The 20,062-nt window shown below is 39.2% G+C and overlaps 1 protein-coding gene across 1 annotated transcript in view; it reads left to right on the top strand.

Annotated features, from left to right (window-relative positions):
* Positions 1-1,276: 1,276 nt before the first annotated feature.
* MELK (maternal embryonic leucine zipper kinase) overlaps positions 1,277-20,062 on the top strand; it is a 61,722-nt gene continuing 42,936 nt past the window's right edge. The window contains 6 exon segments of the mRNA XM_015560460.1: positions 1,277-1,405; positions 8,586-8,681; positions 9,247-9,332; positions 14,953-15,096; positions 15,987-16,055; positions 17,825-17,917. Coding sequence (XP_015415946.1) covers positions 8,624-8,681; positions 9,247-9,332; positions 14,953-15,096; positions 15,987-16,055; positions 17,825-17,917 — 450 coding nt within the window. The 5' untranslated portion in view covers positions 1,277-1,405; positions 8,586-8,623.

The following is a 20,062-nucleotide window of genomic DNA, read 5'->3' as shown; positions in this document are numbered from 1 at the left end:
CTTTACATACTCACAACTGTAAACCTGCTTTTGCCCACCTCTGAATATATTTTTAAAGCTGGATTATTGTGAAACTTTCAAAGTAAAGCTGTAACATCCAGTGGATGGAAAAATAGTCAAGTGATTTGATACCTAAAATCATCTATTAAAAAATAATACATAAAAATAATAAACAAAAATACACAACCTGTTTTTAAACACTTGCTTATTTCCCCTCTCCTTTCTCCTTACTCGTATTTCTATTCCACAGAATACTGTCTGAATGGAATATTTTGACTTGAAAATCTTTTATTCAGCACCCTTTTGTACGGCAGCTTCACAGATAGGCAGAGCAGGGAATCTTTAGGGCAGCGAAACTATGCTGCATGACACTATCAATGTGGATACCTGTCATCATACATTTGTCTAAAGTAAACTCATCAAATGTACAACATCAAGAGGGACTCCTAATGCAAACGATGGTGTTTGGGTGATGATATGTCAATGCAGGTTCATTGGTTGTAACACAGGTACCGCTCTGGTAGGAGATACTGTTATTGGGGAGGCTATGCAGGTGTGGGGGCCAAGTGCTTAGGGGAAATCTCTGTATCCAGGCTATGCAGGTGTGGGGGCCAAGTGCTTAGGAGAAATCTCTTCTCTCTGATTTGCTGTGAACCTAAAACTGTTCTAAAAAAAAATAAGTCTATTTAAAAAATACATATAAAAACACACACACATATATTTATACTTAATATTTTTTCTTTCCTGTGGCTATAATTTTTTTTCCTCCTGGACCAAGTTATCACTACAATTGTAATTTATACAGCGATGACCATTTATACACATAATGACCAAACAGTAAAATGTATTAGAAAGACTTCAATCATGATGCCGGGTTGGTATTTACGGTACCTTGAGTTATCCAATGGGGCAATTTGGTCTCTGGGGGGGATTTATTCCTCGTGGCAACACCTTTTAGTAAGATCTGGAGGGGAGGACTCGGATGAGAACCGTGACTAGTAGCGACCGCTTTGCAGATCAACTTCAGGACACAGCGTAAGAGAGCTGAGTTCCGTGGGAACTTGGTACGTCCACGCCACTCAGAGACTCTCAATATGCCCTCCATCCGTGGGGAGGCTCACCCCAGTCTGCAGACTGACTCACCTCAGCTGCCCCAGGGGCCACTTGCCACGCCTACTCCCGGACCAGCACTTCCCGCTTCCGGTCCGAGGACGCACGCGCGCCCCCGCCGCGCCCCGCCCCTTCCGGCCCGGGAGGTTTGATTCCCTTGGCGGGCGGAAGCGGCGTGAACCGCAGGATCTGAAAGGCTCGGAGGAACTCTTGGCCTCTCAGCTTCGCCCGGACCCTAAGCGGGCGCCTCTGTCCCTGTGTCCGGCCGCGCCCTGCCCGGTCCTCCGCCCCTCAGGTCAGTGTCTCCCGCCGCTGTCCCGGCAGGGCGGGGGGACGGCGGCGAGAGCCCCGTTTGCTCCCAGCTGGGAATTTTACCGGCGCCCCCACCTTACGGGTCCCGTTCCCTGGATGAGATCTCTAGCTTTCCCGACCCCCCGCTTTTCTCCTCTGTGAGTGGGGATAACGATCGTACTTACCTGCAATAAAGTCGGGGCAGGCAGAGCGTTTGCCATCCAGGCGGCTGCAACAGATGTGAATTCCCGTGCCGCGATCCCATGACCTTGTCTCTGCGAAAGAAACTCACGGAAGGGTTTCCAGTTATTTCTATTCGTGCAACTCAGTTTACTGGGGCAGTTCAGTAAAAAAGGAAAGTGAACTGTGTTATCACCCCTTCCCCACAGCCCAACTCCTTCCTCTCCCTTTACTTTCCCAGAGTAGTGGCTTTCCGGAGGCTCACGCCCAAAGGGGAATATGCACCAGCGCTGTGTTGGTAAAAGGAGCAGCTCGCACCGGGAAACCCGGGGGAAAGGGGACGCTCCCCAAGGGGGCATCCCAAGAGGGATGAGTAGCTGTTCTAGAGCTTCACCTTTGTTATTTCTCTTTGGTTGTGGGATGGGGGAAGGTGGAAGGAGGGGGTGTATTAGAGGTGCCTGGAGTTTTGCTCAGAGGCCAGTGATTTTTTTTTATTCATATTTTGGTTTCTCTTTACCATGTCGTGTGGAAGAAACCAGAAATGCCCTTATTGCACCTTCATGGACCTATGACACCAGTGGATATTTCCATTGTGTCTACTGTGGATCAAGGAGATGAGCAAATCAGTCCCTTAACACCTTTAGGCATGAATGTCTCTTTGCTGGTGCTCCCTGGAGCCTCTGCAAGGGAGCAGGACAGAATGTTAATGGAATGTATTACGAGGCACATAATAAGCTATTCTGTATTCTACTTCTCATTTGAAATATCCTCAGAATCATTGTCTGACCAAGCTCACTAGGTAAGGTAAATGTATTACTCAGCGATGAATAGCATAGTCTTTAGGCCCTAAATAATGCCATGTTAAAAAGAAAATGTCCCCAGTTTGTTGCTGTCCTATAAAATTTAATGATAGACCTCCTCCTATTATCATTCTAGGCAATTTCTTGTTTCCTCAGAGAAATCCAAGACCTCAATTATGTATGCCTCCAATTCTTTTTTTAAACTTTTATTTATTTATTTTTAAAATCTTCATTGTTGAAAGTATTACATAGGTCCTCCTTTTTCCCCCATTAATCTCTTCCAGCCTGCTCCCTCCCCCTCCCCTGGCTCTCACCACCCCTTTATCTGTGTCCATGGGTTATGCATATGCATACAAGTTCATTGGTTGATCTCTTCCCACTCGCCCTCCCCTCCCAATTCTATTTAGCCACACTCAGAATGACATTTAGGTGTTTGATTGGGGTCTAGTTTCCTTCTTCATTATCTACATTTGAGGGGCTGCCTTTTGTTTTGACTGGTTATATATCTCCTTTAGCAGCTATAAAGTTGTATTACTCCAATCACAAGTCTTTTCTGTGTTCAGTATTTCCAAACACTAGAGGATCCCAGCTCCACACCTACATTTAAAAACCAGGTAAAATCTATCGTTATAGCTGTTTGCAGTGTAAATACATTTTCTTATTCAGTAGCAAAAATGATGTTCCCTGGATTGATAGATATAATGCAGGCCCACATAAGTAGTATGCAAAGACAGTTTAATTTGAGGTAAGGGAAGGGTATACAGTGGGGCCTTGACTTACGAGTTTAATTCGTTCTGTGACGATGCTGGAGCTCGTAACTCAAATTACTCGTATGTCAAATCAAAAAGTGAACGAGTGAGACACGTGATGCTGGGCTAATGTTGTGGTGTTCACTGTGACGTTCGCTGCGCCAACTAGCGGTGGGGTATCTAAAGCTGGCTCGTAACCCGAATTTTAGCTCGCAACTCAAAGCAAAAAATCTGCTGAGAGATGGCTCATATCTCGAAAAACTCGTTAGTCGGGACACTCGTAAGTCAAGGCCCCACTATATAAAGAAAATGTAAGAAAGTAAAAAAGAAGGTGTGTGGTTCAATCTTAGATTGATGAAAGTTGATGTTTGCTAGTTGATTAGAGCCCATGATCTGGAAGTTCAAAAGTCATTTGGGAGAAATCTGTCAAGAAGTTAATTATGAAACTGTTATATCCCTTGTCAGAGGAAGTGAATTCCTACACCTTACCAATTGCTTTCTCTCTCTGTGTGGCAAGTTGAAACAGCCCAGTCCTTGTATGGAATTTAGACGGGCAGTAATGGCAATTAAGATTCTTGTATTTCCTAAGGCCTACTTCATTCCCTTTGTGTTTCCTCTTTAGCCCTTGTGTTCTGAAACTGCAGTACTGCATTAGTTGGGGATTGGCTCTCTAGTGAACCTGATAGTCCACTTTTACAGCAGACAACTTTCCAAACAGATTTATAGCCTGACATTCCTCCATTTCCAATCTCCTATTCTTCTTCTCTGTCATCAGGATTCCAAATATTTCTTAGCATTGTGTTGACCTCAATACCTTTACTGCTGTTACTGACTGTTTTGAAATTTCTTAGTCTTATGATTTCTGTTTGTTTGTTTGTTTGTTTTTTGGGGGGGGCATTGGGGGGTGGTTCCCACATTTGCAGAACTGACAAATGCCCTTTCCAAGATTTCTGAATTAGTACTGCTGTTAAGGATATAGGTGCCCAGTGAGAATCGAGATTTCTGAATTAGTACTGCTGTTAAGGATATTTCTAATCTTGTCCCTTAGGTGCCCAGTGAGAATTGATTTTGTCCTCTGTGGTATCTCCTTGCCTGGAGTAACATTTGCCACTCCAGTGGAAGCAGAAATGTTTCATTTTTTAAAAAAATATATTTTATTGATTTTTTACATAGAGGAAGGGAGAGAGATAGAGAGTCAGAAACATCGATGAGAGAGAAACATCGATCAGCTGCCTCCTGCACATCCCCCACCGGGGATGTGCCCTCAACCCCAGTACATGCCCTCAACCGGAATCGAACCCGGGACCCCTCAGTCCGCAGGCCGACGCTCCATCCACTGAGCCAAACCGGCTTTGGCAGAAATGTTTCATTTTATGTCACCAACTTTCCATCAGCTTGAGGACCTGACTGTGCTTCTGCTGTTTTCCTGCCCCATTCATGCAGGTTAAGCTAGATTATAAGGTCAGCCTACTTATTAAGTTGGTCCAATGCCACCCCTTCCTAGGAAATGGCTAATATTGTTTATTGGATCATAATGTCTTTTGCCCCTGATCTTTATCTTTCTTGGTATTTCAGCTTTGATGTTGAGACTAAAACCAGTTGTTTTTTAAAGCTGATTGTTTTTCTTGAGTTTTGATATTTTTCCTTTCCACAGCTTCTGCTCTAGTGCTCTATTCACTAACTAAATTTTTGAAGACTTTTTACTGCTGATAATAATTTACCTTTTATCTCTGAGTAAAATGATTTATGGAATCAGAGTGCTTTAGGCATTTTAAAAGGATATTTTATTTCTTTAAATTTTATTGCACTTACTGGGGTGACATTGGTTAATAAAATTATATAGGTTTCAAGTGTACCATTCTATAATACATCATCTGTATATTGTATGTGTTTACCACCCAAAGTCAAGTCTCCTTCCATCACTATTTATCCCCTTTACCCTCTTCTATCCCTTCCCCCCCGCCCCCCCGCCAAAAGGACATTTAAAAAATATCTTTTGTGGTGCTTGATTTATAGCCTGACATTCCTCCATTTCCGATCCCCTACTCTTTCTCTTCGCTGTCATCAGGATCCTAAACATTTCTTAGCATTGTGTTGACCCCAGTACCTTTACTGCTGTTATTGACTGTTTTGAAATTTCTTAGTCTTATTTCTTCTTTTTGGGTGTGGGGGCTGTGGTTCTATTTCATTCGCACATTTGCAGCACTGACAAATGCCCTTTCCAGGATTTCTGAATTAGTACTGCTGTTAAGGACATTTCTAATCCTGTCCCTTAGGTGCCTAGTGAGAATCGATTTGTCCCTCTGTGATGTTTCCAGGCGGAACTTTGCTTTTGATAATTTCATTTCATTTTTTTCTCCACCTCAACTTAAGAAGATAACCCATCCTCACTGTAGTAAGGACCTTGCCAATTACTCCATCTTTTTTTTCCTTTATAAACCCACTGTACTGCTGAGGTTGAACTCACACTCTAGGTCTTCCAAAGTCAGGACTTTGTAGGTTAGTAACATGCTGATCACTCAGCTCTAGGTAAGACAGGATAAAGAACAGAGAACTTGAAGGTAGTGAGCATGGTCATGCTGGCCACCCAGCCACCCCAGAGCCCTCAGCGGGCTTGCGGGAACTCTGCCTTTGGTGAAGGGAGACTCCCTGGCTCTAGAAATGAGCACTAGCACCACGTTTCAGCTACCAAGAGGCAGTGATCAAGATGTATGAGCTCTGCTCTTTCCAGGTGGAACTTTGCTTCCCAAGTCCCAGTTGACTGTGCCCAGCCTTTCAGATTGTTAGCGAGAATGGGGTCCTGGCATCCTGAACTCTGTGCTGCCGGAGCTAATCCACCGCTAGGTCACTGAGGGAGATTTGTACACAGGAGACAGGCCAGGCGGAGGAGGATCTCATCACTAGCTGGGTCTTTGCCTCAAACCCCTTTGTGAACTCTATCTAGAGCCCTAGTGTGCTGTGCTGGGCTATATGGAAGAGTCTTTGTGCCTGACTCAGTGACCTCCTTTTTCCTGGGCCCCTCTGATTCCTGTTTGTCTACCTAAGGGGTGTGGGGGCATCTCTTCCCAAGGTTGAAATCTTGTTTTGGCCTTCTGCATTAGCCTCTAGGAACAAGAGTCCCTTGAGAAATCATTTCTGTGCAGGTTCACCTTTCACCCCCTGTCTTCTTATAAAGAGAGCCCCACTTTGTAGCACCTACTCAAGTCCTGAACTTGACCTATGTATGGGCACTTTTAGAAAATTTATTTAGAAATATACTTCCCGAAACTTTCTTTTCATAGTTTTACTTTTTTCTTCCTTCTTGGCTTCCATGAAACCGTATTCTTATTCTTAGTTTTCTAACTGTTCTTTCTCTGCCTATTCCTCTTTCCACTCCTAGCCTGTATGGGTAAGGCCTTAGCTGTCTACATTGTAAAGATTTATCTTTTTTAAGTCTTTACACTAATTGATTTTGTGTATGTGTGAAATGGAGACAATCCAATGTTTTTTGTTATTTTTCCCATATGGCTAACCCAGTTCTAAATCTACATTTCCATTTGCTGTTACCTCTAAAAGCAGTTTTAGTTCAGTACATGTCAACTTTTTTTTCCTCTGGGATCTTTGCAGCTAAATTTCTTCTTTCTGGAATACTCTTCCTCTTATTCTTTTTGTGCCAACAACTGTTAAGGTTTACCAACCAAAGACCACTAAGAACACATCCGTAGTAAAAAACATTAGGTGTTTTTAGTTGCTGCTGCAGGAGACACCATTCTCCCTAGGACCTTGGGTGTCTCAGTGAGAGTGAGTTGAAAGGGGCTTATAGGATTTGGGCTTATGCTGCGTGATTTTAAGAAGGGATTAGGAAAGCTATCAAAGAACTGGGGCATTTCAGCATTTGGGTATTTTAGAATACAGTGGGGCTGAGGATGTCATTGGTGAGAAAGCAGCAGTAAGTCAAATAAAGGATCACTGTCATTTTCACAGTTTTGTATAGAAACATTGTTTACACGGTCATGTCCAGGTCCTGTTGGAAACATTGTTCAAGTTTTGGTAGGAATATCCAGTCTGATTACCAGCCGGGCTGATGTTCTTTTTCTCACTTCTCATCCTTTGAATTGGATCTTGGCTTAAATATTACCTTCTCAGTGACTCATTCTAACCACTGTTGCTTATTTCTTTCCCAGCATTTATTAAAAATTATAATAATTTTATTGTCTGTTGATTTGCCTTTTGTCTTCTCTTCTAGAATGCAAGATCCATGAGGACAGGAACCACATTTTGTTTCTTCTCCCTTATAGCTTTAGTGCCAAGTGTGGGTCTGGCACATCATAGGTGCTCAGTAATCACATGTGTGAATAAATGAATGAATAAAAGAAAATTCAGATTAATAGTCTGACTAGTTTTGCAAAATACACTGCTAATCTGTAGTTAAACTCAACTAAGAGCATATCCTCTGCAAGTAAGACAAAGCTAGTATCAGGGTGAGGCCTACTCGATCCTATAGTGTTTTGTAATTCTACTTAATTTTAAAACTCAGGAAGACAGAATAAAATAACTACCTAAGACTTTTACAACAAATTTTTATATATTGTTTGATATATACTTAAGAGTATATGATATATACTTCAGAGTATATGTAAATATGTGAAGCATACTAATAAAATATGTATTATACACTGAGTGGCCAGATATTATGACCGGCCAGATTATTATGACCACTCCATCAGTACTTCATTGACACTTCCAAAAATACTGAATATTGAAAACTTCCTAAGCAAATAGTCTCAAGGTTTTATTATTATTATTATTATTATTTGCATAACTAATTCACTTCATTGAATTGATGGGGTGGTTATAATAACCTGGCCGGTCATTAAATCTGGCCACTCAGTGTATGAATCTTAAAATTGTATATTATTGAATCTTAATTTGCATTTCCCTGATGACTAATGAAGTTGAGCATTTTTTCCCATCTTTTTATTGGTTATTTGTGTTTCTTTGTGAAATGCTTTTGTATTTCATTTGCTTATTTTTTCTTTGGTTGCCTTTTTCTGTATTGTAGGCTTGGAGTCTATGTATTCTGTATAAAAATCAATTGTTATAAGTGTTGCAAATATTTTCTCACATTTATGATTTTTTGAAATGATGCCTTTGGATGTGCAGAAGTTTTTAATTTTAACATTGTTTAATGGAATTTTTATAATTAGCACTTTAAAAGATCCCCTTCTGTCAGGAAATCATGACAGTATTCTATTAAAAGTTTTAAAGGTTTACTTTTCATATTTAAGTCTTTACTTGATTGAAATTGATTTTTATATATGGTGGGAGATAGGAATCCAGTGTTTTTTCATGTGGCTAATCAGTTTTTCCAGTATCATCTATGTGCCCAAGACTTACTTATATTTGCAGTACAAGAGTGGAGCACATAATCTCATACTAGTTCCTTTTTTGATCTTGTACTATTTCTATTTTACAGGTTCTTTTTGTAATTTTGAGTAAACTTCCAGCAGGACTATGAAAGATTATGATGAGCTTCTCAAATACTATGAAATATATGAAACTATTGGGACAGGTAATTGTTATTTTTTCTTGGGGAGAGATGATAGATCAACTATTTGAGAGCCTAGTGTGTTTGGGCAGTCATCGCTTTCTAGTCTAAATTACATCGTTTTAAAATTCTTCAACCTACTTTAGTTAGAAAAAGTGGAGCAAAGGAGAGAAAAATAGTAGGAGAGGCCTTGTAAGTCATTTTATTTAGAATAAAAGTCATTTGGAGAGTGATCTGATCTTTGTTTCTAAGGGTCACCCTCTCTGCTTGGTTGTAAAGAGATTGGGTAGAAAAGGGCCAGGGCAGAAGCAGAGAGATGTTAGGAGGTTCTTGCAGTAATTCAGGTGAGCAGTGCTAGAGATGATGGTGACTTGGTCGAGGCTGATAGTAGTGAATGAAGGTGGTGTAAGGGGTGGAATTCTGTATACAGACATAAACATACGTGTGTGTGTGTGTGTGTGTGTGTGTGTATCCTCCAAGAGCCTTTTGAAAGCATATGGAATAGTGTTTGTGCCTGAGTTCTCAGTTTGCTCTGCTATTGATATTTGGGTTAGTCTTGCTTATCTCTTCATAATTTTCCTACACTTAGGTGGCTTTGCAAAGGTCAAACTTGCCTGCCATATCCTTACTGGAGAAATGGTAGCTATAAAAATCATGGATAAAAATGCACTGGGGGTAAGTTTAAAATTATTTTAAAAATATTTATACATCAGTTTTGTGAATTGAAACCCAAATTTGTTATAATGTTCTAGAATAATATTATTAGAATAATATTTCTCTAGCGTTGTAAATTGCCAGTTCTGTGTAACTGGCAGGTTTTAAAAAGCAGTCTGAGGGAAGGGGTTACTTTGTCCTTAATTGTAATGCAAGGCAGTGGCATATGTATGAAACCTGAAGGATCCATTTCTCTGCAGTTGTTTCATGGTCTTGAAGATTTTTCTTGGTATTCAAATACTCTAACTCAGTGTTACCTATTTTATGGTATAGGTAGATCTTACGTCCTAGAATTTTATCCAAAATAACCTTAGTAGTTCTCTAATGAAATCCTCCTCTTCTTGATCCGCCTTTTTTTCCAGGATTGAGATGCTCATTACCTCCTAATGCAGCTCATTCAATTTGTGATCTTGGTTATAATGTACATAAAGCTTTTTGTTTTTATACTGAGGGAAAATCTGTCTCTTTTGATGATCTTTTTGAGTCTATTATACCCTGTCCCAGTGATGGCGAACCTATGGCATGCGTGTCAGAGGTGATACGCGAACTCATTTTTTTGGTTGATTTTTCTTTGTTAAATGGCATTTAAATATATAAAATAAATATTAAAAATATAAGTCTTTGTTTTACTATGGTTGCAAATATCAAAAAATTTCTATATGTGACACAGCACCAGAGTTAATTAGGGTTTTTCAAAATGCTGACACGCCGAGCTCAAAAGGTTTGCCATCACTGCCTGATCCAGTATTTGTACTCACCCTGAATGGTCTTTTTTTCCCTAATTCAATGTATCATCCTTCATATGGTTTAGTTTCAACTGATAATTCAGGCTCTTCTTCAATATTTTTGTTTATTGAGCTCAATAATATATTCACTAAGCAAATAAAAGGCATTAAAAACATTTTTTCTTGAGCCCTCATGAATGAAATCAGTGATTATAAATCTGATTAAATTAATTTCCTTAAACAATGTAAACTTCAGTTGCAACTTTAGTATGACTTATTCACATGAATACTACAAATACTTAAATAGCAAACAAAATGTGTATTGTTATTACGAAGTGTATTACCAAACTGATACTCAAAATTTATTCTAAAGCATCAGTGTTATAACATTAATTCATTAATTTATTTTTTCTAATTTTTAAAAAAAATATATTTTATTGATTTTTTACAGAGAGGAAGGGAGAGGGATAGAGACTTAGAAACATCAATGAGAGAGAAACATCGATCAGCTGCCTCCTGCACACCCCCTACTGGGGATGTGCCTGCAACCAAGGTACATGCCCTTGGCCGGAATCGAACCTGGGACCATTCAGTCCGCAGGCCGACGCTCTATCCACAGAGCCAAACCGGTTAGGGCTCTAATTTTGTTTTTATATTTTCTGTTGTTATGCTTATTTTAATTACTTCCTAGCACTTTAATAATATTTTGATTACTTCCAGGGTTTTAGTTATCCGACTCCCACTCTTCACAAAAGAGAAAAAAAAGATTATCATATTAAAATAGTCAAAGTTACAATTGATTCTTTGTCAAGACCTGACATCTGGTTGCATGGCCCTAGATAATTGGATCTTAAGCCACAGATCATTAGATTGAGTCCCTTTTTATAATAAAGTTTTACATGTTACTTTATGGATATCTATATTGTTTTGTCTTTAATATGGACTTTGAAATTCCTTCAGCTTGGCTTATCCTCCTTCCCAACCAGCTTTTTATTTTGAAACATTTCAAGCCCCTAGAAAAATTGGAAAACTGAGACAGTGAACGTCTTTATACCTTTCACCTACATTCTTATGGAACATTACTAAGAATAAAAGTGGTAGCTCAGGCATGCACACTAAGTAGAGTTTCTGTCATTTTCTTTGTTTGGAATGCAAACCTTCTAAGGGAATCGAGATTTAAAAATTTTCAGGACTTTGGCTATCAATCCACATTAAGTTTGCCTTTCATAAAACCCTCAAGGCCTTTTTTATGCACATACAAATAGGTTTTGTTATATTTTTCTGTATTGTGGAACACTTTGTTTTGAGGCTGTTGATTGCTTTTGCTACTTAGTATTAATCTTTGATTCTTTCTCGCTCTCTCTCAAATAAATAAATAAAAATTTAAAATATATAGGTTTCAGGTGCATAATTCTAGTAATGCCTCATCTGTTTTTTGCATTGTGTGTTCACCACCCCAAGTCAAGTCTCCTTCCATCACTGTTTATTCCTCCTTTACCCTCTCTGATCCCCGCCCCCCCCCTCCGTACCCCCATTCTAGAGCCTCTTCTAAGAGCACTGATTTCATTCATAAGGGCTTCCCCCTAATGTGCTAATCACTTCCCAAAGGCCACCTCCTAATACATCTTTGTGGGTTTAGGATTTCAACATATGAATTTTGGGTGGGAACAAACATTCATACCATTTCCATTCACTTTATCAATTGTTAAAAGTACGTTTCACCTGAAATATTAGAATAAATGTTAAGGCTTTACCTGTTTGAGTTCTGTCTATAACAATTTATATCAAATAGGCATTTATTATAAATTGGAGATTCATTGTAAATGTACCCTTTCTAATATACTCCTAATGGGGAGGTGCGGTTTAATAGACAGAATATGTTAGAATTTGTCCCTAGGCAGTGGTCGGCAAACTCATTAGTCAATAGAGCCAAATATCATCAGTACATCGATTGAAATTTCTTTTGAGAGCTAAATTTTTTAAACTTAAACTATATAGGTAGGTGCATTTTTATTAACTTAATTAAGGCTTAGGAAGAGCCACACTCAAGAGGCCAAAGAGCCGCATGTGGCTCGTGAGCCGCAGTTTACTGACCACTGCCCTAGGGGGAAGGATTCATTTTAGTTTATATGGTGTGTATGGTAACAAATTACCACCAACTTGGTGGTTTAAAACAACAGAAATTTATTGTCTCACAGTTCTGGAGGCCAGAAATCTGAAATCAAAGTGTGGGCAAGGTTCATTCTGGAGAATCTGTTCTTTGCCTCTTTCCTAATTTCTCATGGTTGCTGGTAATCCTGGGCATTCCTTGGCTTACAGATGCATCGCTCCATTCTCTGCCTCTGTCTTCAAATGGTCCACCCTAATCCAATATGATGTTATTTGATTTGATCACATCTACAAAGAACTTATTTACAAATAAGGTCACGCTTACTGGTACCGGGTTTTAGGACTTCCAGCATATCTTTTTTGGAGAACTCAATTCACCCCACAAGCCTTCAGCATATGTATTATGCAAACCAAACTCGTTTAAGTTTTCCCTGCCCTTTTTGGCTTGAAGCTTACTTAAAGTTTTTTAGATCTTGCATCATTCATCTCTTGTTTCATTTTCCTTAGTCTCAGCCAAATAATTTGTAACTGCACATCATTTTCACAGATTAGCTCTGTTTTAAAAGCACATTTTAAAATTCATAATGCTGGAAGTTTTGGACCTAGAACCATTTTCTTTTTATTACACCGTAGATCCACCCACATGGTCAATAGTGGTGATTTTAAAGTCTTTTTAAAATGCTGATTCCCTTGTCCAAATTAAATATTTAACACACACACACACACACACACACAAAACCACACTAACAAAAAACCCATGAACCTAGGGCAAAATTGAAAAGGTATAAGAGAGTATATATTAAAAAGTAAAATTCTCTCTCTTCTGTATTCCTGTCAGCCAGTTTCTTTCCCTCCTGAGTAAATAACTTACGTTTCTTGTATTTCCTATAGATTTTCCATGTACTTACAAATGCCTATTTATATTTTATACATATGTATGTGTGTATAGCTTATTGGGTTCTGCCACACAAATGGTCACATATTATTCTGTATCTTGTATTTTTCCCCTTAACATTTTAGCTTGGAAACTGTCTATGTGCATTTATAGAGATTTTTGATGTTTTTGTTTTGCTTTACTTTGTATTTCTTTATTTGAAAATGTAAAGTAGGCTTTTTAATGTAAATCTTATTGGATAGCAGTGAAAAAGATTGATTATTGTGGCATAATTTATATATGATAAAATGCACATATTAGGTGTACACTTTGAAAAAGGTACACATCCATGTACTTCCTACCCCAGTCAAGGTATAAATCATTTTCATCACATAGGAAAAGTTTGATGTTAATCCCTGTAACCTCATCCACCCACTGCTCTTCTCAAAAACCACTGATTTGATTTCTGTCACCACATATCAGTTTTATTTATCCTAGAACTTTATACAAATAGCATCATATGGGCTGTACTCTTGAGTTTAGCTTCTTTTGTTCAGCAGAATGCTTTTTGCAAGTCACAATATCAATATATACTCTTGTACCTTGCTTTTTCACTTAATACGGGAGATTGTTTCATTTCAGTTCATGAAGAGCTTTTTTTAAATTATGTTTTTGAGAGAGGAAGGGAGAGGGAGAGAGAAAGAAACATCAATGAGAGAATATCCATTGCTGCCTCCTGCACGCCCCCTACTGAGTATTGAGCCCACAACTGAACCCATAACCTGGGCATATGCCCTGATTGGGACTTGAACCAGCGACCTGTTGGTGCATGGGACAACTAACTGAGCTACACTCGCCAGGGCAAGACTTTTTTTTTATGGCTGCATAGAATTCCATTTTATACCTGTGTCATAATTTACATAGTGTGAACATATTTGAATTGTTTCCAGCCTTTTGTTGTTACAAACAGTGCTACTGTAGTGAATGATCTTGAACATGTGTTGTTTTTGTTGTGAGAGTATATCTGTAGGAACAATTTCTAAACATGGAACTATGAGATCGGAGGCTATATACTATGATAGTATAATTTTAATTGCTAATGTAAAATGAAGCCTTAAGTGGAAACCCCAGTTTACAGAAACATGGAGCTGCTCTGGAGAAGGGATGGAAAGCCGAAAGCTTTGTGCTCTGGTGTCCATTCTCCACAACCTCTAAGGAGCCTCTGTAGAGCTGGGCTCCGTGTACAGACTTAAAATCACTGGTCTTCGGGATGGAGAAGCAGTAATTGCTGCTGGGTTTTTTGGTTTCAGATAACTACACTAAATGTACGTGCCTTAAGATGAGAAGGGGTTTTAATACTTGGCCATAAAAATATAAAACCCCGAATGAACTTAAAAATTAGTGGTAGTTGGTTCTACTTCTACTTACTGGTAATAAAAGCTTGAGATCAAGAGCTATTGTTCTTTTCTGGAATAATTGTTGATTTGTTTGATCCTGAGAGTGTATTTTTTAATATGCCTCACTCAGTTCCCTTGCTTATTAGTTTAATTACTATCTCTAAGTGAACTATGTTTTTAAAAAGATTTTTTAAAATTGATTTTAGAGAGGAAGAAAGAGGGAGAGAGATAGAAACATCAATGATGAGAGGGAATCATTGATTGGCTGCCTCCTGCACGCCCCCTACTGGGGTGTGAGCTGCAACCCAGGCATGGTCCATTGACTGGAATCGAACCCGGGACCCTTCAGTTCACAGGCCAGCGCTCTATCCACTGAGCCAGACTGGTTAGGGCTGAAGTATGTTTTTTATTTTCAATTCCTCTGACTTGAGTTTTGTAAGTAGTAACAATATCTGTGTGATTCTGTTGCTGTTAAGTATTGCCCTGGAGGAGAGCTGTTTGACTACATAATTTCCCAGGATCGCCTGTCGGAGGAGGAGACCCGTGTTGTCTTCCGTCAGATCGTTTCTGCAGTTGCTTACATGCACAGCCAGGGCTATGCTCACAGGGACCTCAAACCGGTAAGTGACTGTCACAGTTAGATGGTCACCTGAGAGTTCAGCATTATTTACTTGTTATGACTAGGTTCTTCCTGTTTAGAATCTATCTTTGCTCCCCCCAACCCCCGCTATAATATATCACTCCCCCCCCAACCTCCTTTTGACTTCTGGTAGGGGTTTTCATTGGACTTATTATTGACATTCTATTTATCTGCCAATTGGGTGTGACATTATAAATGTCTTTGTAATCAGCCATGGAATATAAATTTCAGAATTTTATCTCTAGGAAAAAAGGGTTTTAAGTACTTTCTTTGAGTATATTGTCATTTAATATTTTCCATCCAGTTCTCTTTCTAACCCCATCTTCCTTTAATTTTCATTCCATTACGCCTCAGACAGGAACAGTTCAGTGTGTGGGCAGACTACTTTTCAAGGACAGAATAAAAATGTGAATACTCTTAAGACTGCAGGCTCTGACTAATGTGAATGGTGGTGAACATGGATATTAATGTTGCTTGGTACTAGGGTCAGGGACCTAGAAACGGCCCAACAAAATATGGCAGTGTTACTATCCTTTTCTTATTGTTTATACTCAACCCTAAGATGGGAGCTCATTCTTTTGTTTAAATTTGCCTTTAGCATACATTGTTTGCTTGTAGTTAAACCTTAGAGCACTAAGGAGAAAATGGTTTATGCTAATGTGTCTTGAGGGGAAGTGGGATATAGTTATCAACATTCTCCTCTCTCCCTTTCTATACTTCTTGTCATTTCATTCTTTTTTAAAATGATTTTCACTCTATTATACCCAAGTTTTTAAATATAAAAACCTTACATTGTTTTTAGAAATGGCTAGAGGTGGGATGTGTTATAAGGAAGTCATTATAGTTATGAAAAGATCTTTGTTTTTCCAGGAAAATTTGTTGTTTGATGAATATCATAAAATAAAGCTGATTGACTTTGGGCTCTGTGCGAAACCCAAGGTAAGTGCAGAAATAAAAATTCATCTATTTTTTTTTTTTGTAAATGCACACTAAGGTGTGTTATCTTGCACTGACTTCCACTAAGTATTTATTGAGCCTGGTTGTATCCATTGAGAAGGACGTTAAATTTCATCCCTTTATGAGTTCTCTAAATGACTCTGACACATAACCAAGATAGAGAACCACCAGGTCCAGGGTTGGTCTTGCTAAAGACCCCATGGGTATGCTGAGAGAATTTGCAGTGTTACGAGGCCATCACAGCATGAATGCTGAATTGATCATGTGTTTGCAGTTTGAGTATGTTGCCACTAGATGATGCCTTTGTTTACAGGAATTTGGGAATTTATTGCAAATCTATTCTTTGTTATCCAAAATGGTTATATAACTAACAGTTAGTTACCTTTTGAGAGATGGTCCCATTTCCTTATAAAAGAAGGAAAAAGTCCATATGGGCTTTTAAATTTATACTGTTATGTGTTTTCTTAATTTGCACTCCACAGTTGAGACTGGCATTTTCTAGCATGCCTTCTCTTTGAGGTGACTTTGAACTTTCCACTTCTGCTGTCTGCATCAGAGCTCCTGTGTGGCTGCCTGTTGGAGGCTGCCTCCTGAGTTCTCTAATGATGGCACTCACAGTCTCTACAATGAGCTGTCTGCACTCATTAAGAATGCTGGAACTGCAGACCTATCTGAGCCCTTTGTAGCCCACGGTTATTTCCTGCCCCAATCAGAATTAGCTCGGTGCACAGGGAATCAGATTTTGCCCCTCCGGCTGAATGTCTGATTCTTTCTGATTTTTCTCTCCTTCCCTCGGTACTTCAGAAATTGTCAGTGGAGCCTTGTGTCTTGACACCAAATGATAGAAGGCTTTTTTTTGATTGACAGGTATATAAAGATAAAACATACTTTGAGCAGATAAACTGGTTTAAGCCATGTTCTCCACAGGAGGCAGTGGAGAATGTTTGTGACAGACTCCATTAGCCTTTGCTTGTGGCTGCCACAGATTTGACACACACAGACACCATCTGAAAAAGCAGTGGTGGGCAGAGAAAGGATTGTCTCAGCTTTCTGCTGAAGAGCTCATTTCTGGGCATGTTGTCACAGTTGTAAATGCAGCCTCACAATTTCACAAATCCTTTGCCAGTTGTAGAACTGTACGGCAAGTGTGGGGCAGCAGTGTCATTTTCACTGTGCCTTGATATTTCTGTGGGAGAGCCGAGGAGGCTGAGCAGATTCCTCATTTTGCTGGATCTGGAAGCTCAGGTCGTGATTGGTGTTACAACTGAGACTAGAAACCAGACGCCCAAAGCAATGTTCTGTGTAACATATTGCTCTCTTCTCTCTAAGGAAAAAGAAAGCTCTTCTGTATTTACAGGAAAGGTTTGATATTGGAGATGGCATCCAGTAAAGAAATAATCTTTTTTCCTTGAGTACTTAGGGGTGGGAAGACATGGATGCTTGGAAGTATGCTAAGCTGATTATTATGCAAATGGATGTCTAGGGAAGTATGAACTGACTTGGCTGCACTCAGGGGAAAAGGATTTTGTTCGTGCCAGGCTGTGATGGTATTGGAAATCCAGAGAAGGTGAAACCACACATGCATGCATGCATATAGGCAGAGAATATTGGGTTGGCCCCAGAAGTTTTTTATTATTTGGGGTAATTCGTCATCTAGCTTCTCTTTGCTTGTGCTGAAAGAATGATTATCAAGGTTTTAATTCTCTGGAGAGCTATAATTAATAAGTGTTTCATTTTTATCTTATCGGCAGGGTAACAAGGACTACCATCTACAGACATGCTGTGGGAGTCTTGCTTATGCAGCACCTGAATTAATACAAGGCAAATCGTATTTGGGATCAGAGGTAATTATTCATTGGTTAATTCAATATACACTTTTGGTGACCTATAGTGAGTCGGGCACTGTGCATTGGGGATATAGTGATGAGGTAATCCTTGTGTTCAGAGAATGAGTATATAAAGTAATAAATGAAATGAACAAGTTGCAATAAATATAATACATAGTACACTTACAAAGCAAGGAGCTATGGTGTTTCTGGAGTCCTTCTTGTGGTTGCTTTTGTGTTAAACAGCTCCATAGTTTAGACTGGTTAGTCCGGCCAGGTAGAGAGCACAAGGCCAGGGTGCAGGGTCAGTTTTCAGAGAAGCTGGTTAGCACAGAGAAAATCTGTACTTGGTCCATAGCTAACTATTCAAGGCCAGCAATGTAGGAGGCCCAGCTCAGAAAGCCTGGTCATTGCCTGCTTTACCACTAGCTGCCTCAAGCTAGTTAGCCCCTTCCATTCTCTGGAATACTAATTTTGCTGATATTAATATTGTAAGAAATGTTTAGTCATCAAAAACTCAGAAAATGCTTGCTGGGATAAACAGTTTTCTTTAGTTCAGGACATCTACAAATCTTTATATGTTCTTGTACGGTCCGATCCTTTGGGAGGGGGCAATCACAGATAGCAAGCTAGTTTCAATTTTACTTGCCTACAGAATCCACTTTTTATGTGGAGTATCTTTTGGAGCTAGTGTTAAAACTTTGAAATATGCCAGTTTACTTTATTTGTAACACTAAGATGGGAGCTTGTTTTTGGTGACTTTTTATTTGGATATAATCTCAAACTTAAAGAATAGTTGCAATTATGGAATGAGAAACTTCTATATATATTTGGTTAAATTTACAATTATTTACATCTTTTCCTATTTGCCTTATCTATCTTTCTCTTCATATATATATATATATGTCTATACACACACACACACACACGCACACACTGGTTTTTGAACCAATTGAGAGTGAGTTGGACATACTCCTTTATCATTAAATGCTATGTATATGTTTTCTAAAAGCAAGGGTCTTCTCTTTATAATTGTACTTTAGTTGTCAAAATCAGGAAATTTAACATTGATACAATTTATTTAGTTCACAATTCATATTCAAATGGTGTCAATTGCACCAATAATGTCCTTTACAGCTATATTTTCCCTTCAGTCCAGGATTCAGTTCAGACTCATGCATTGCATTTATTTTTTTATTTTTAAATGTTTTTTTAAAAAACTGATTTCAGAGAGAGGAAGAGAGGGATAGAAACATCAATGATGAGAGAGAATCATTGATCAGCTGCCTTCTGCACACCCGACACTGGGGATCGAATCTGCCACCCAGGCATATGCTTCTATTGGGAATCGAACCGTGACATCCTGGTTCATAGGTTGATGCTCAACCACTGAGCCACACCAGCCAGGCCCATGCATTGTATTTAATTGTCTTGTTTCTTTGGTCTTCTTTAATCTGGAAGAGTTCCTTAGACTCTCTTTATCTTTCGTGACCTGGACATTTTTGAGGAAGTCAGTTATTTTGTAGACTGTTCCTCAGTTTGAATTTATCTGATGCTTCCTTATGATTAATTCAGGTTAAGCATTTTTGGCAGAAATACCACAGAAGTGTTATCTCCTTCTCAGAGCATTGTAGGAAAGGGAAAAAACTTTTACTGAGCATGTATCGTAATTCTGGAATCATGCTAGATCTTCTCCCCCCAATTGTGGTAAAAAATACACATAACATAAAATCTTAACCATTTCTTTTATTAATCTTTATATTAATCTTAACATTCTTATAGATGTCCCTCTTTTTTCCCCCCATAGCTCCCCTTCACCCGGTTCCCATCCCACCCCAGGCTCCTGCCACCCTATTGTCTGTGTCCATAGGTAATACATACATGCATATAAGATCTTTGTTTAACCCAGCTGTGGGCAAACTATGGCCTGTGGGCCAGATCCGGCCCGTTTGAAATGAATAAAACTATTGAAAAAAAAAGACCGTACCCTTTTATGTAATGATGTTTACTTTGAATTTATATTAGTTCACACAAACACTCCATCCATGCTTTTGATCCGGCCCTCCAGTCCAGTTTAAGAACCCATGTGGCCCTGGAGTAAAAAAGTTTTCCCACCCCTGGGATAGAGGCTGATGGGACAGAGGATGGGGGGAGAGAGGGGGG

The sequence above is a fragment of the Myotis davidii genome, unplaced genomic scaffold (genome assembly GCF_000327345.1).
Source record: "Myotis davidii unplaced genomic scaffold, ASM32734v1 scaffold534, whole genome shotgun sequence".
NCBI classification, from domain to species: Eukaryota; Metazoa; Chordata; class Mammalia; order Chiroptera; family Vespertilionidae; genus Myotis; species Myotis davidii.
This window is presented reverse-complemented; position numbering and strand designations above follow the sequence as displayed.